Source organism: Electrona antarctica (assembly GCF_951216825.1).
Source record: "Electrona antarctica genome assembly, chromosome: 7".
NCBI lineage: Eukaryota > Metazoa > Chordata > Actinopteri > Myctophiformes > Myctophidae > Electrona > Electrona antarctica.
The window spans coordinates 36,717,884-36,733,904 of NC_136812.1; the positions used below are offsets into that span (position 1 = coordinate 36,717,884).

Below are 16,021 nucleotides of genomic sequence, written 5' to 3' on the forward strand. Positions count from 1 at the left end.
AATGGCAGATATTGGTCAAAAAGCACTTTCACCTAGAAACTGCATTCTCACATTTTATAATTCAGCTTACTGTGGAGACACATGCTGGAACTTTTTACTTTGAAATGATTTTTAGTTTCTGAGATTTAACTTAAACACCCAATGCATTCTCAATGGCAATAGCACAAACTTTGGCATGCTACTAGTCCTACACCGTGTTAAACAATTAGTGTCTTGCAATGCAGTTGACACGAGACAGGTGTTTATTGAGCAATAGTGTCAGGCATTGGATCAATCAACTGTACAGCCTGTCAAACAGAATTCAGACATGTTTCACAGCTGGGCACAACCCGTCAAATATTGACAGTGTAGTATCACCCTGCACATTTAAAAATATCCCCCACTCATACCTTGTCTACAGTACTTTTACAAACAAAAGGAAAAACAAATTAAACTAATCTCCTTGCTCCAAAGTTGTAAATAAATACAAATCACTTTTAGAGAAAGGTGAGACTAGGCAGTCTCATCGGGAACTCATTTTTAAAAGGCCATCCTTGTGTTGGCAGTGAAGTACGATTATGAATATAAAATAAATCAAATACATTTTTCACTGCTTCACATAAAAAAGAAAAACACTTAAGAATTTGTGGAAGGTCTGCTAGGCCAGACTGAACACCACTGAAGCACCGTTTGGGTACACGGCTGGCATTTATGGTCATTCATCTAATAAATACAAAGGGTGGAAAAGTAGGACCACTTATTGGACTTTTTTTAAAAAAAGCCACAGTGGCAAGAAGTGCCATAACCTTTACCAAAAATGAACGTTAATTCAATGGTGGTCAGTGAGAGAATGGGTAGTAATGCATAACTAAGCTTTGACCGTTTACAATGTTTGGAAGAGATAGTCGTTAATAGTTCAACACTATCTTCCTTCTGTAATCTTTAGCAGCCCCCTACCCTCTGCTTCAGTCAGCCTACGGCCTTACAGTCACCTGACCGCTCTTGGACTTGTGCTGAAGAGGCAAATGAACGTAGTCAGCTTGTATAAGATAATAAACAAGGCTTTGGAAAACAAACTAAACTGACCCAATAAACAATATTGTTTCCAAAAAGTTGAAGGGCCACAGACACACTAGTCATACAGTCGGTCACACACATGAGAGTGCAGCTCTCATCCACACCACACACAGAGTCAAGAGTACAGTCTCTTTACAGGAACAGAGTTGAGCTTTACAATTATGTACAAAGTGAGCCTGAGTCTTTTTTTTGCTTGATCAAAATCCAGCATCTGGCTTGATGAAAAGGGCAGAGAAGGCGAAGGCTATGAATACGATCCCTCCAATGATTGTAACTGTGGAGACAGAGAGACAAAAATAATTTCCACAATTACTAGCGTTGTAACTGAATGAACCACTTCCAAACTTTTTAGCTGTGTAACAAGCCATAATCACCACTATCTTACCAGTCCTAACGGAGATCTTCTGGGCAATCATTCTTCCTCCAACCACAGCCAGTCCTGTGCACAAACAGTGTCCAAGTGTACCACCCACTGCCACTCCAAAAGGATCCTGGGAAAATGGTATTTATCTGGTCAGACAGTTTCCCCTTTCAACTTGGCATCCCTGTTTTGGGCAGGTGGGAAAAACCTTGTAGATCTTTCTTGTACACTTTATGGGGCTTAGCTGTGAGATTAAAATTACATGGAGCCCTACAGAGATCGACTGACCTCTCTGGCTGCCAGGATGATGGTGGTGAGCTGTGACCGGTCGCCCCACTCTGCCAGGAAGGTGAGGGTGAGCGCCTGGAGGAAGATGGGTGAGATGAAGCTGTGCCACTTCCGCCCTGGCAGGGTGGTCCCCGTGCCGGCTTCCACGTCCGATGTCCCGTTGGCCAGCTTACTCCGCTGGTACTGTGGCAGTCAAAAAGATGAGACAAGGCCATTTCTACCAAACCAGAGTGTGAAACTTAACACTTATGATGCCCAGGACGTGTCCACACGTCTTCATAATTACACCTGTAAGAGGCCCAGGACATGTAGACACATCTTTAGGTCCTTTTTAATGATATAAAACATGATTGCTACGCAACGCCTTGCTCGTCCGTTCCGGAGCCGTTTTGTTTTGCACGCAGCCAGTCACTTCCTGGTTTATGGGCCGACAATCTTCCTTATTTACTCTGAATCTACAATGCTGTCCATGGTTTTGATCAGAACGCCGATGTTCTGTTCTGGATAGGGATGGAGCTCGTTACATTTTATTGATAACAAGCACCTTATCGATCAGGCTTATCGAGCCGGGTTCTTATCGATCCCACTATCGAGCATTTTTTATTTTTTGGAAAGACGGGAGACAAATTCTGAACAGAACCAGTATCTTTTACTAGGGCCTTAAAATACTGTACGGAAGGCAATTGACCTTTTTACCAATAAAATAATATTAAAGAAACTTAACTGGTGGTTAATGAGTACCGTCACTTTAAAAGCGTAATTGTGTTTACCCGGACATCGGTCGTTGGCAGGTATCAATACACTTTCAAGCCCTAACCACACCAAAGGGTCACCATGCAACTCCTTGGGTCCAAACGGTTGCAAGGAGTTAACGCTAAAACAGTCTTGACCCTTTGGTGTGGTTTGGGCCATTGAATTCCATGCATTGAATCACTAGGGTCAACGTGCAACAAGACCTCACACCGCAGGGACAACGCTAAAACCGTCTTGAACCTTTGGTGTGGTTAGGGCTTCAGACCGACATGTTTGTGCCAGCGTAGGTGATTACATTTATTTCTCGATCGCCTCTTGTCTTGATTGTTCAAACATGATGTCATAGGGGGGTGCGATAAGCCCAAAGCTTATTGATACCGGGTACTCAATAAACTTGTTATCTGGGGGGTTTTCCGGTATCGGTTATCGAGCTCCATCCCTAGTTCTGGACACTGTCATCAAGCATCTTGTTTAGAATATTAACGCTTCTAAAGAGAGATCAGACTTATTAGCACAATGTAGTAATTTCACCTCCCGGTTTTGGGGGGAAATGGAAGGTGGGGCTTTTCAGAATAAAATCTGCCTCATCTGCTTGCACTCTAGCACCTTTATTCAGAAAAATTGCCCGGCATAAAGTATTAAGAATCTCTCTGTGTGCTTATTGTTACTGTCAGGGAAAAAACGTATGTGTGTCTTGCAAAATAAGCGAAAACAGCCAATCTAGAAGCTCACATCACGCATTGTGAGCTTGTTATTTTTGCTCATTTTAAAAGTGAAAGTAGTTATGTATGTGGGCTATATAAACATTTAACCCATGAAAAGTATTTACAAGAGCTTGTGACTAAATAACTACATTGGATCCAATGGAACACAGGTAGGTTATTTTTTTCCCGCTTCCTGAAAAGTGTCTGTAGGTTGCTCTCTGCAAATTTGTCCACAAGGGGTGCTTAATAAATACTCTGGCGTCTGGCATTGTTTTTTGGTCAGAGGTGGTATGGCATACTTTTAAAGTGGGAGTGCAATGGCTTTTTTGGGCATTTTATTTTGTAGTTTCAGACTGAAACAGAAGCCTAAGTTTCTGAACCAATCAGCGCATTGCATCCCTTCAGGCTATGGGACATTAGATACATCCACGTCTAGTCTTTGTTTACAAAGTCTGACCGACATATGGTGGATATCAGCATGTGTTCTATGTGGCTTATTTCTAAGCTGTAATGTTTTGAGATAGATATTTTAGTGTGCTGATTAAGTTTAAAATGAGTAATATACTGTCTGGTCTGGAGTAGTTCTGCAATCAAAACCAGCTGTTTGGAGGAACGCGCAGCGATGGGAATAAAACAGGTGAATGAAATAAACATTCTTTCAGGCCTCTACACGTCATCATGTAGCACGTTTTCGTTAAAATGAAGTAATTAAAATGTCTATGTACTTTTGATATAAAATACAAAGAAATTCCCATTGTTATGGCATCTATTACGTATGCCCATATGATGACCACGGACATGCTCCAAAAGTTACGTCTTTAAAAGGTTTAAAAACACCCCACAAAACACTTGAGCTGAGACACAGCTATGAACACCTCTTGGACGTCCCTGTGAGTACCAAACAGCATACCTCCTCATCTTTCTTCTTGATCTCCGCCTGCACCTCCTCCAGCTCCTCCTGCCCCTCGTCAGGGCTCATCTTCAGGCCCTCCCTCAGCATCCGCACGCCAAAGATGGCAAACAGAGCTGTGGACACGTAGTACGTGTAGATTCTGGGGATGATGGTGGTGGCATAGCCAAACAGCACTGAGAAGGGGAATCGAACAAAACACGTAAAATATTACAGGTAAGATACAGAGGTAGTCATATTAACCAGACCCTAGCATCCCTACTCAGGGCATGTCATAGGCGAACATTATTCATCTACAAGCTCAGTGAGTCGCAACGTTTGTAGTGACGTTAAGCCACACGAACCCTTGTATCTCTATTCAGGACATGAAATAGAACACTGGAAATAACCAATATACAAGCTCACAACGCCACGTGTTGTGAGCTTGTAGATCGGCTATTTGACAAAGATTTGGTGTACTAGGCTGAAAAAAAAGAGAGGTCCAAGAAACGGGCCCCAGGAGACCCCAGTCAACAAAGTACGAGTCGTTAATGATCTACCATCTCACAAAGCATTGAGAGTTTGTTGATAGGGTAGTTTCACCAAAGAGATTTGATGTAGAGTGAAAAAAAGAGCCCTGGGAGATCCTGGTCAACAAATAAAGTGACTCAAGAATATTTGGGTTCAGCACAGAAGAACTACTAATTACTACTAAGTTGTACCGACCTGAAAGGCAGGTCATGAGGCCCAGTGCCAGCATGGCTCCTGCCAGCACAGTGAGCCGGTTGTACCGCATGGCCATGATGGCAGCGATGAAGAACGTCTTATCTCCCAGCTCCGAGACGATGATGACAGAGATGGCCGCCACAAAGGCGTGTATGAAGCCCATGTTCGCTTTGCCGGGGTCATCTTCACTAACCACCGGCCCTATGGGATGGGGACTCGGCACCTTCTGAAAAGAAAAACTGTCCATTAAAACCAATGGTTATCACTCTCGGGTGGCACACCACCACCACGGACCACCACTACGAAGGTTGTAGGTTAGAATCCACCGTGGTGCATCCGGCCTTGTCAGGCGTCTACAGGGCTTAAAGCCAAAACAAATCCCAAGACTGAAAATTATTTTTTCTGCACTGATCTCATTAAATGACCCCTATGAAATCCTCAGGACTGAAATCCGTCTCCAGGACTGAGAACTTTAAGCCCTGCGTCTAATACGAACATAATTGTGATTGGGTGAGGGAAGCCGGGTGGGGAATCAATTGGAATAAGTGGTGGGGGGGGGGGGGGGGGGGAATCACACCTGTGTGAAGTGAGGGGCGCTAATATATTAAAGTCTAACTCATGTTGATTAGGTGATGTAAAACAAACATTAAATTATCTTTATTATTAATGGCATTTCATGTTTGTGTTAGGGACACGATGACATAAATGTTCCCATCATTATCAAGGGCGTTTTTAAAACAAACCTTGAACTAAAGACACATTAAACCTCTTTCATTGTCAATGGCGTTTTTAAAACAAACATTCAACTAAAGACAAACATTAAACCGCCTTCATTGTCAATGGCGTTTTTAAAACAAACATTGAACTAAAGAAAACACCCCTCAAAAATGTAAAAAATCAATCGAAGTGGTGCCTTTTATCATGATGATAGTGATAGCCACATAACGTCACAGGGGCCTAAAAAGTTTACACAGAATAAAGTTGGGAAATTACTGGGGGGAGGGAGTAGACATATGTACACAGCAACACGTTAATTTTGCCATTGACTTGAATGCGGCTGCCACACAACATCACGGGGGAGGGGGCCTACACACAAAGCCACATGTTGGAGCAGTTTACGGTTAGCACAACTCAAAAACAATGTTTCTCAACCTTTTCAAGCCGCGACACTCCCAAAAATCCTATGTGTGTATCATATTTGAACTGGGATCTCCACCCCGACAAGCACTTGGAATTGTAGGAGCTAATGCAGTAGGCCTGAGTCTGTTAGTTGGTTCCATAGATAAATATTGTGAAAATAGCGGATCTACAAGCTCACGTTGTCACAACTTTTGCCTTTCATTATTTGGCCAATGTTTGACCATCTTTTATAGTTTGTTGTTATCTTGTTGATTACTTTTGATGCAGTAGTCTTTCAGCTCTTTCATTAGGTGTGAAATAGGGCTCAAAATTGTCACTAACTATACTGTCAGGGTGGGGGTGTGACTCCGGTTATAAGCAGAGTAATCAGTCCCGCCCCCTTTCAGAACGACGAGTGGCCCAGGAAATAATTCCCCATTGATTTCCCATAGGCTTTTCAAAAAGTAAAGACGTTTACGCCGCGGGACAAACTGACAAAGCCATCATCACCGAGTTGTGACAAATCATGACAAACACAATGTTTTGGGCCGATCAAATAATTAGAAAGAAGAAAATAAAGGCAGGGTACTTTGTTTTTCTTCAAAATAACCAGGATACTAGCCGCCAGCCAGTAAACAATGAACCTATAGCATTCTGTATGCCATCTGAATCACATCAGCAGGTGACATCACCACAAATGTCCCCCTTAGATTCAACTAAATAGTACATCAGAGCCACGTTGTACTGTCTGACCAGCCCTAGCATCTGCAGCACAGCACTGCAGGGCAGGCACGCACATATACGACAATGTCGCTTGCCGACAAAGACCCCCAGCATCCCCATTCTGTTGCGAGCTTGTTGTAGATCAGCTATTTCTGGACAAGCTATTTGGTGTAGAGTGGAGGGGGAAAGAGTGCATCAAGTACAGTTGCAAATTGCAACTCCGGTCTGTTTTATACAGGTTATCATGTAAATCGTGGCTCGTACCTCTTGTTGGGGCTGCTCTGGGAGCGCTTTTCCGTGTTCCTCCGGGATGGCAGAGACCACTCCGGCTGACAGCAGCGCCACGGCGGCCAGCAGCGGCACCAGGACGCCGATCACACTTCTCCCATCAGCCCGTCCAGCTCCTCTGCCAGCCACCATGAGAGCAGGCATCTCCAACAACAAAGCTACGCGGATCGACGCAAACCCCCCGCTTCTCACTAATTAAAGCGAATTAAAGAGTGTGCGGCGTTAATTATGAGCTGTGACTGTGAGTCATTTGACATCGCTTGCCAACTTCATATTAATGAGGTAGATTTGTTATTTATTGTATTGGTTTACTTTAGAAGCTATTCGGCGATGTTTCTTCCCCCATCGAGCGGAACTAAAAGATCAGAACTGCTGGTTGAAAGGGAGAGGAAAGCCGCCGCGTTGATTGGAGCGTCGTAAGGATGACGTGGACGTTGCATTTTTACGCACGTGCTGTGCGTAGCGTTGATTGGCTAAGCGCGCTGTCAATCGTGTAACGGTGGAAAATGGGTTCAAGCTTTTGAGAGACTTCAAAAAATAAAGGAAACTGAAGTCAGTGTGTCAAGGCAGCAAATATTGGCTAGCAAATATAAGACTTTCGGTGGCCGAGCTCTTCAGAATAAAAGTACCCGCTTTACGATTAATTTATACATTTAAAAAAAAAAAGTATTTAAACGAAAATATACAACACAAATTATTAATCACACACGCATACACAGGAAAATATGGTAAGTGCCCATTAAAATCGGCAACAACCTTTTAGGGCACATAAAAGTACTCTACTATACGCCATTTAAAGGTAGAGTGAAATGAAAAATACGTTTTTCACACTTTTAGAGCATATCCGTGGTCTATATAGAAGTGTCTATTTGTACGTCTCTAAATGTTTTGATGAATTGAACATGGTGGACCCTGTTGTAAACAAGTGTAATGCTTAATTGGGTCGTCCACTCACAGTTAACAGCCTTTGTATTGAGTTTGTGCTTGAAATGTACTGTAATTCTGCAAACTGTTAATACATTTTTCAATCAATCATATGGGCATACCTTGTGTTATAATCATGATCGCCCATGTCTGTGTACTCCAACTTGAGATACAGTGTACTTTACTTGATATGTATTGTGTACTGCCTGCCTGTACTGTAGCATACTTTATAGATAGGCTACGAGAGACATCTCGGCGGCAGCAAGGTCAGCCTTGCTGCAGTAGGCACGTTATTCTGTCTCATATCTTATTGTCAACGTCATTATGATCCAGAAGTTAGAACTATATATGTTCCTGTTTGTGTAATAAACTTTGTGAACCTTTAGCGTGATACTGTCTCATGTCGCGTTATTGTTCTCCCGGGCCCGCCGCCGCAGTCGCCGTACCAAAGGAATACTTCAACTGGATTGTCACACACCACCCAGCCTGCACACACTACCTGTCTGTCAGAACCAGACGAGGGTCCAGTATTTAGAGATTACAACACCTTGGATGCCAAAAAAAGGGAAAATTCTAATTTGTGTGTTTTTATATCAAAAGTTCACAAAAATAAAAATGTAATTACTTCCTTAAAACAAAAACGTGCTGCGTGATGACATGTAAATCGCTCTGGATTAAGAGCGTCTGCTAAATGCCTAAATTGTAAATTGTAAATTGTAGTCAGATAAGGTGCTGCCAGACTTACTAAAGAGCCGCGCACGTTCTCGGCTGTGCGCAGCTTCTTTTTCCGGGTTTTTAGACAGCTGGTGGATGGAAAAGAAGCTCCACCTCCACGGCCAGATTCCCGGAAACGCTCTCCTCCGCGGCAGTCGTCCGCGGAGGTGGAGCTTCTTTTCCATCCACCAGCTGTCTAAAAACTCGGAAAATAAGCTGCGCACAGCTTAAGACGTGCGCGGCTGTCGACCGTTTTGTGTTTAGGTGTGGAAACAGTGACCCACACAGACAAAAATAGATGCCTCATTGGCCGTTGCAGTTCATTGGAGCGTGTGTTGAAGGAGGGGCGGAAGAATTTATACTGGGAGAGGAAGTACGCCGGAAGTGTGGAAGGCACGTTACGTCACGCTGCCACTCAAGTGATTACTGACTAATCACAGCACATCTTTTCCGGGACTTACAGACCCGAACATGCGCTCTATGACGCACGCTCATGCTTCCGCGGTCCGAGTAAGGAAGCTGCTATTTCCGTTCACGAAAATATATTTTAAAATATCTTAAAACTTTTTTTTAATTTCCTTTTCTGCTAAGCAACAAGCTATATATGCTTAGATGTTTTCTATTTATATTAGGATACATTTGCGTGACTGTAAAGACGAAACGGACTATATTATTAGGACTATAGACTATTAATTAGGATTTCTTTATTTGTCTGAAGTGTTCTAAGTGCTAAGTGATTGATTTATCAATACTTAGGTCTGTGGCAGACCCAGGTATTTGAAGGTGAATTGAAAATGTTCCTGAAATGATTTTGATTTTTACCAGCTGCTGTGTAAGCACAGCTGGTTGTTCTCTCTGCGGTGCTTTCACGCCCACTTGCTGTAGTTGAGACCTAGGCCTATGTTTCTCATTGGCTGTTCGGACAACCTATCGTCATGATTGGCTGCCTCGTCTCTAGGCAACCACACACCTATTGCCTCTGGTCGCCATGGGATATGGCAGCAGCTGGTAATTAATTGATGTAATCAATTCTTGTTTTGTTATTGGTTATTCTTCATGTCATGTCTAAATGGAAACAAGACCGCAAGGACTTTTTTTGTGCTATCCCTTTTGAACTGAGTGTTTGACTGTACTCTGTTGCTGTTTTTACATTTATGTTCAATAAACTATAAATAATAATAATATATAAACAATTACATTTCAATTGTCAATTTCCTTGTTTAGTTGTGATCTGTTTGACTGTCTAATTATCTGAAGACAAAACTATTTGAAAACAAAAATCACACCCGTGTGAAGTAAGTGGTGCAACTCCGTGTGGGGGTCCCCAGAACTTCCAGACCCCCAGGAACGCGCCCAGGGGGGCGGGCCGGTTCAGGCGAGCCGCCCCGCGTCTGAAACGGTTAAGAAATGACAGTTACCATGTGGGGGTCCCCAGGGGGTCCTTCTACTGTACTGTACTGTACTGTACTGTACTGTACTGTACTGTACTGTACTGATACACCTGAAATCATCATAGTTAATATGTATGTGTGTGTTAGGCTGCACAACAGTGACACTTGGTTTTGAAAACCAACCAAATGCTATGTTCGTGCTCAGACACAGGTAGCCAGCCAGGCAGGCACACACAAAGCTACTTAATAAAGTGGTTGCACCACTTAAAACAATTTAATCAGGAAAGGGTTTTTACTGAGTATGCATACTCAGAAATACACATTCATATGTTTATTTACACACATTTACATTTTGGAGTCTGGCACAACCAGGCTTTTTCTCTCTTGGCAGCTCTTAGCAAATGGATGAGGACAGTAATAGTGCTCTGCCACAAAAAAAATCCATATTGGTCCAGGAACCTTTCAGCCATTTGGTTCACAATGTTCTTTTCCCAATAAAGAATGTATGAAAAGGATGGAGTTACAATTTACAATACAAAAGGTATAAATGCACTGCGCTGTCTTGGGTAGGATTTAAACTTGCTCATGTAAAACTCATGACAGAGCTGTGCAGCCAGGGCCTGGTTGAAGACCACATAGAGGACAACCAGCCACCAGGTGAGAGACAGGCCTCCGGAAACCAGGCTCAGTGAAACGTAGACTAGCAGCTCTGCAAAGTAGTGGGGGCACGACACAAACTCGAAACCGCCTCCACTTGGCATCCTGTGAGCCAGTGTCTTCACTGTTCCTGTTAAGAAAGAGCCACTATGTTTAATAACATCTCTGTTTGCAATGTCAGAATTAAAAAAGAAAAAAAAGCAAGAGTTTGTCCTGGTTTAGTCTCTCTATGTTCATGCAATAAACGAAATACAAAGAAATAAAACAGAAATACAAGTCAAAGATGAGAAACATGAATAGGAAGTCTGATGACTGAGTCCTTAAACAGGCTTTGGTTGAAAGGCGTGGTGGAGAATTTGCAGAATCATGTGGATATCAGCAGAGTTCAGAGTGCTTCCCTAACCGTTTCGAGAAACTGCTGAATCTGACACTAAAATAATTACACTTCCAGATATAAATAGAACACAGGATATATGGGAGGTTAACCACTTAAAGGACCACTAACCCTATCTTCATATAATAGGTCCTCACTCACTAATAATCATGATAAAATGGCACAATGTTTTTCTACTCAGTCTGTGTCTCATAGGAGGGCTGTGGGCCATTCAGAAACCCATCCACCAGTGACATCATCGTTAGGCAGATTATTTTTTAACACAATCAGCACCGGGATTTATTTCAAGATAGCAGCTTGGGGTGCCGTGCAGATATGGCAGCTTTTACTCTGAAAAATAGTGCACACACACTCCCTGGATGCCGACTTTAGCTTGGATCGATGATGTCACTGGTGGACGGGTTTCTGAACTGCCCACAGCCCTTCTATGAGACACAGACTGAGTAGAAAACAATTGTGCCATTTTATCATGATTATTAGTGAGGACCTATTATATGAAGATGGGTTGAAAAGTGGTGAAGTGGTCCTTTAAGCCCCATTTACTTTGTTGTGCGACAAAAATATATATAATATTCTTGTCAATTTGGAAGTTTTCGGCTCTAATGGCATGCTCAAAACAAGGACAGCAGGGTGAAAGTATGTTATTGGTGCATACTGGAAGAGTTGTGCCATTCAGTTACTAACAGTTCAGTGAAGGTCTGTGGGTTTACCTGATCTTCCTGTGCGAAGCCGGGCCAGTTGGACCAAAGAGCAGTGTTGCAGTAACGAGGCCCCAATAAAGACCACGATTCCCCCCACATGAAGCCAACCCAACTTTTGGAGGGGGGCCTCAGGAGCTCCTGAACAGGGAATAGAAGCATATTCACTATAATTGTCAATTAGGGTGCCTATCTGAGGATCAGTGTGCTTGCTTTCTGGTCCAGTTAGACTGGGGGCCAGAAGCCACACAGTGATTCCAACTGAATTCTTTCCATGAGGCCATGCATTGCTTGTGGATAGAAAACTCCAAAAAGTTAAAATCCAGAGATTAGCACTTTAAAGCATTACTAAAAACACTAGTAGTCCTTGATGGAATCAAACAAAACAATATTAATGTAAAGGACTTCCACATTATGTATGAAGGTGCTACATACAAATAAAGTTTGTTATTAATAATTATACAGTATCGATCATGGAGAATCACCTTGTCCAGCACCCTGGTGATCTGAGCAGAGGGCCGTCAGCCCCAGGATGACGTAGTAGCCCATGCCGAACACATACTGGACCACATGAATGACCCCGTCAGAAAACACACTCACACACAGACACTCCAACAGTCTCCTGACAGAGTGGAGCCACAGCAGGAGCAGCACGAGCAACGTAGACACCTGTGGAACTAAAACACAACAACGACAAGAACAGAAAACACAGTCACACTGTACACACATTGGATCAGTGATTCTCAAACTGAGACTTGCAGTATCCCCATCAAAATAAAGAACAGTAACTTAGCCCCTTTAACCCCATTTTATACTTCAGCTATTCAAAAATAGCTGCGCCTGTGAAGGGTGAAATCATCCGTCAAGGGCTTCTGCCAGAAACTTGGCGAGTGGAAGTCTCGCCCCGTAGGGATGGTCAGTTAAGACTACGGAGGCTACGGAGTCTGACATACATGGCCGGTTAAGACTGAGGCGACGGAGTCCGACATACAGTCGGAAGGGGAACAAGGTTAATCCTTTTATATTTTGTCATCTTGTATTTTTACTGCTTATGGTTACTGGAATGGTCTTGATGGTCTTATTGTTGTAGGGTTTGTATTGATTGTATTCATGGTTGATACAAAGGGGTTTCTTGAGTTATGCTTCACAGTAGTGATGAAGCTACTTTGATTAAGGGTTCATGTGAACATGGTTTATTTATGCTGTTTAGGCCTATATGCATTATGTCAACCTTTTGCTGTGTGTGTATGTTTATGGATTTATTGATTGACTTATGTGATGTATATTTGTATCTTTCTCAGTTTCTACGGTGAGTTTTGGAATAAAGTGTCAGTCAAAATCATCAGTCGGCTTCACCCTTATTGTCCAGCCGGGGTCTGCTACAGTTATGTCTGGCAGATATAGTTGACGGAGGATTCACCCGTGTGCACCTGTGACGCAACGCCTCACAATGCAACTGTTGCAACACATTGCGAACTTGCAGATTTGGTATTTTTTTGTAAATGTTAGAAGGGTTTGAAGTTGAACCTACCTTGACTTATTGTCCTCAGCGGCACGCCGGTCAAGAACCCCAGTATGTCAGTCAACCATACTGGGTAGGGATGGTTGACATGCATGGCGATAAGGGCACCATTCCACACAACAGACACTGCATAGAAGTGCCAGAACCATCTAATGGTTGACAACACATTTGGTTTTTGATTATTAATTAACAGTTTGCAGAAAAAGGCACAGGAAAGTACAGTTCAATATATAGCTCTGGTCCACAGCTCTAATGCCGTTTCATTTTGTATTAGATTTAGAGCTATGGACCAGAGCTAAGTTCAATACAAGGTCTGCTATTGAAGAGGATTTAAACCCAAGTAAGCCTATTGGCTTGTTTCCATTGGGGTCCTTCATACTCAATTAATCTCAAATCGATTAAACCTTATTATATTACTGTATGTAATATGTAAACATACACAATCGGCAGGTGGTGTAATTAATTACCCCACACCAATCACAACTCACGGTGCAAATGTCAATGTCAATTTTGATGACGTTTGTGCTGATCAGAGGAAGTTTCAGCCTCGATGACAACGTGGATCCTCACCAGTTGGCATATAGGAAGAACCGCTCCACCGACGATGCAATAGCATCTGTGGTCCATGTCGCTCTAACCCATCTGGAGACTCCGAATGCCTATGCTAGACTTCTCTTCCTGGACTTCAGTTCGGCATTTAATACCATCATCCCACAGACCCTAGTGAACAAACTGTCTGTTCTTGGCATATGCGCACCCCTGTGTAACTGGGTCTTGGACTTCTTGACAAACAGGCCACAGACTGTGAAGATCCGCAACATCATCTCTTCTCCCATCACCCTCAACACCGGCTCCCCCCAGGGATGCGTCCTGAGTCCCCTGCTGTACACCCTGCTGACATATGACTGTAAGGCCAGGTACCCAAGGTGTGCAGTGGAGAGCATCCTAACATCCTGCATCACCGTATTGTATGGCATGGAAGCTGCTCTGAGGCAGATAGGAAGGCTCTACAGCGGGTGGTGAAGTCTGCCCAGAAGATCACTGGATGCAGCCTTCCTGCCCTCAGTGACATTTACACCAGCAGATGCAGGAAAAAAGCTGCCAACATCATGAAGGATGCCACCCACCCTGCACACGGTCTGTTCGTCCCCCTCCCTTCGGGCAGGAGGCTGCGCAGTATTAAGGCCAGCACCACCAGGAAGAAAAATAGCTTCTTCCCTTTAGCTGTGAGAATCATGAACTCTAGACCCTGAACTGTGACATTTTGCACTAGTGTTCTGTTGATTACACATGAACTCTGCATTATGAACTTGAGCCGTGACAAATGAACCGTTTCTTTTTAATGCTGTTTCTTTTTAGTGCTGCTGCTTCTTTATGGGCACGTGCAATATCAGTGGGTTGTGCAAATGCTTTTTTGCACTATAGGTTTTTAATTATATTTTGTGTTTTTAGACTTACTGTATTTTACTTATTTTATGCCTGACCTGGGCAATCAACTTTTGTTCTGTACTTGTATGGAATGACAATAAAACTCCTTGAACCTTTTGATCAGTTCAGCTTTCATACGGGCCCCTCGCCCGGAGAGAATGTCGTGACTCGTCCGTGCACAGCTCGTGGAAAAGTGGAGATATTTGACTAACACACTAACTAACCAGAACTTTCAAATGAATATGAAAAAAACTAGGACAGTATCTGACTCAGTCTAGGAATTATTTATTGGGTGAGTACACACGCCGTGCGGAGATTTATTTGTGCAATGTAAAATACAGACATTCTAGGGCAGAGAGATAATAGAGAAAAACATATCCACTTGACCACTTTCAACCTGGCTTCCAGATGTTAGACATGTCATTATAGCTATATGAGAAAATGACAATCTTTAAAGACAAATGAAAGCATATCACCTTTTGGGGACATCGAAGACATGCAACCAGCTGTCCCGTTTTATCTGTTGCTTTGTTTTCCCGTATCGAATCAAATCCTCAAATAACAGATAAACGCGCGATCTCTCCAGTCTTTTTGGCAGATGTAGCGAAATTTTATGGACGCAAAATGCCAAAAGAAAACATGCAGCTAAACATGACCAGACAGCATTAACCACACTGTAATAATTGCTGCTTGCGCTCATGCTGACCACCGCCCATAGAGTATATAAAGAGCTTATAGTAAATAAAGTATACAAAGTATATAAAGAGCTCATGCTGACCACCGCCTCATTGTTTTTGTGCAGCATGAAAAAACGTCCCCTTTGTGGAAAAAAAAACAGTTCCGCCGTTCCGGAGTTACCTGGAAGAGAAGTGGTGGCAAGTTGGAGTTACTTTATCCGTTACATTTGATATTATATGATGTATGTCTTAACTTGTACAAGTACAACCATGAACAGTGAATGGACGTTTAGTGTCAATACCGTATGTCACTCAAAAAAAAGACTGTGATACAAAGTGTACAGCAGATGGCAGCACTGCGTGTGGTGCTGCTCATTGTCAGTATGCAAACATATTGAAAAGAAATGGGAAAGACAAGACAAGGTTTGATTGATTGAAGTATGTATTAACAGTTTGCAGAATTACAGTACATTGCAAGCTCAATACAAAAACTTAACTTTGGACACCATAAATAAAGCATTACACTTGTTTACAATTGGATAGGGTCCACCATTTTCAATTCATCAGAACATTTAGAGACGTAAATATACACTTCTATATAACCAACAACAGGAAATCATCCTAAAAGGAGGTAAACTGTGAAGAAAAAGAATAGTGAGGGGAAGTGGGGTGTGGGGGATTCAGATTTTACTGGGGCCAGTTTAGAATT

General features: G+C 42.8%; 3 protein-coding genes and 1 long non-coding RNA gene across 4 annotated transcripts in view; 1 reads left to right on the forward strand and 3 right to left on the reverse strand.

Moving 5' to 3' along the window:
• Nucleotides 1-16,021, reverse strand: part of LOC306926945 — a 251,928-nt gene that overhangs the window by 196,147 nt on the left and 39,760 nt on the right. The gene's annotated exons all lie outside the window — the stretch shown is intronic.
• tmem165 (transmembrane protein 165) lies at nt 225-7,308 on the reverse strand. Its single transcript, XM_079505885.1, has 6 exons — nt 6,884-7,308; nt 4,778-5,003; nt 4,073-4,248; nt 1,706-1,888; nt 1,442-1,547; nt 225-1,330 (listed from the first exon to the last, which is right to left on the reverse strand). Exons 1-6 carry the CDS (start codon nt 7,049-7,051, stop codon nt 1,254-1,256), a joined length of 936 nt encoding a protein of 311 aa, XP_079362011.1. The 5' UTR covers nt 7,052-7,308; the 3' UTR covers nt 225-1,253.
• On the reverse strand, nt 10,175-15,481 carry srd5a3 (steroid 5 alpha-reductase 3). The gene is made up of 5 exons (XM_079506471.1): nt 15,112-15,481; nt 13,217-13,356; nt 12,171-12,362; nt 11,698-11,826; nt 10,175-10,723 (listed from the first exon to the last, which is right to left on the reverse strand). Exons 1-5 carry the CDS (start codon nt 15,438-15,440, stop codon nt 10,464-10,466), a joined length of 1,050 nt encoding a protein of 349 aa, XP_079362597.1. The 5' UTR covers nt 15,441-15,481; the 3' UTR covers nt 10,175-10,463.
• The window catches only part of kdr (kinase insert domain receptor (a type III receptor tyrosine kinase)), a 51,624-nt gene continuing 50,506 nt past the window's right edge, over nt 14,904-16,021 (forward strand). Inside the window, exon 1 of the mRNA XM_079506459.1 lies at nt 14,904-14,927. The gene's annotated coding sequence lies outside the window, so the exon portion shown is untranslated. The remainder of the gene's footprint in view (nt 14,928-16,021) is intronic.

Coding starts and splice junctions, on each gene's coding strand:
- tmem165 (XM_079505885.1), bottom strand. CDS start 7,051: ATGCCTGCTCTCATGGTGGCTGGCAGAGGAGCTGGACGGGCTGATGGG. Junction 4,249..4,777: donor CCTCATGACCTGCCTTTCAG/GTCGGTACAACT, acceptor TCCCCTTCTCAG/TGCTGTTTGGCTATGCCACC. Junction 1,331..1,441: donor GAAGATCTCCGTTAGGACTG/GTAAGATAGTGG, acceptor CTGTCTCCACAG/TTACAATCATTGGAGGGATC.
- srd5a3 (XM_079506471.1), bottom strand. CDS start 15,440: ATGCTGCACAAAAACAATGAGGCGGTGGTCAGCATGAGCTCTTTATAT. Junction 11,827..12,170: donor TCACCAGGGTGCTGGACAAG/GTGATTCTCCAT, acceptor TTCCCTGTTCAG/GAGCTCCTGAGGCCCCCCTC. Junction 10,724..11,697: donor GCTTCGCACAGGAAGATCAG/GTAAACCCACAG, acceptor CTTTCTTAACAG/GAACAGTGAAGACACTGGCT.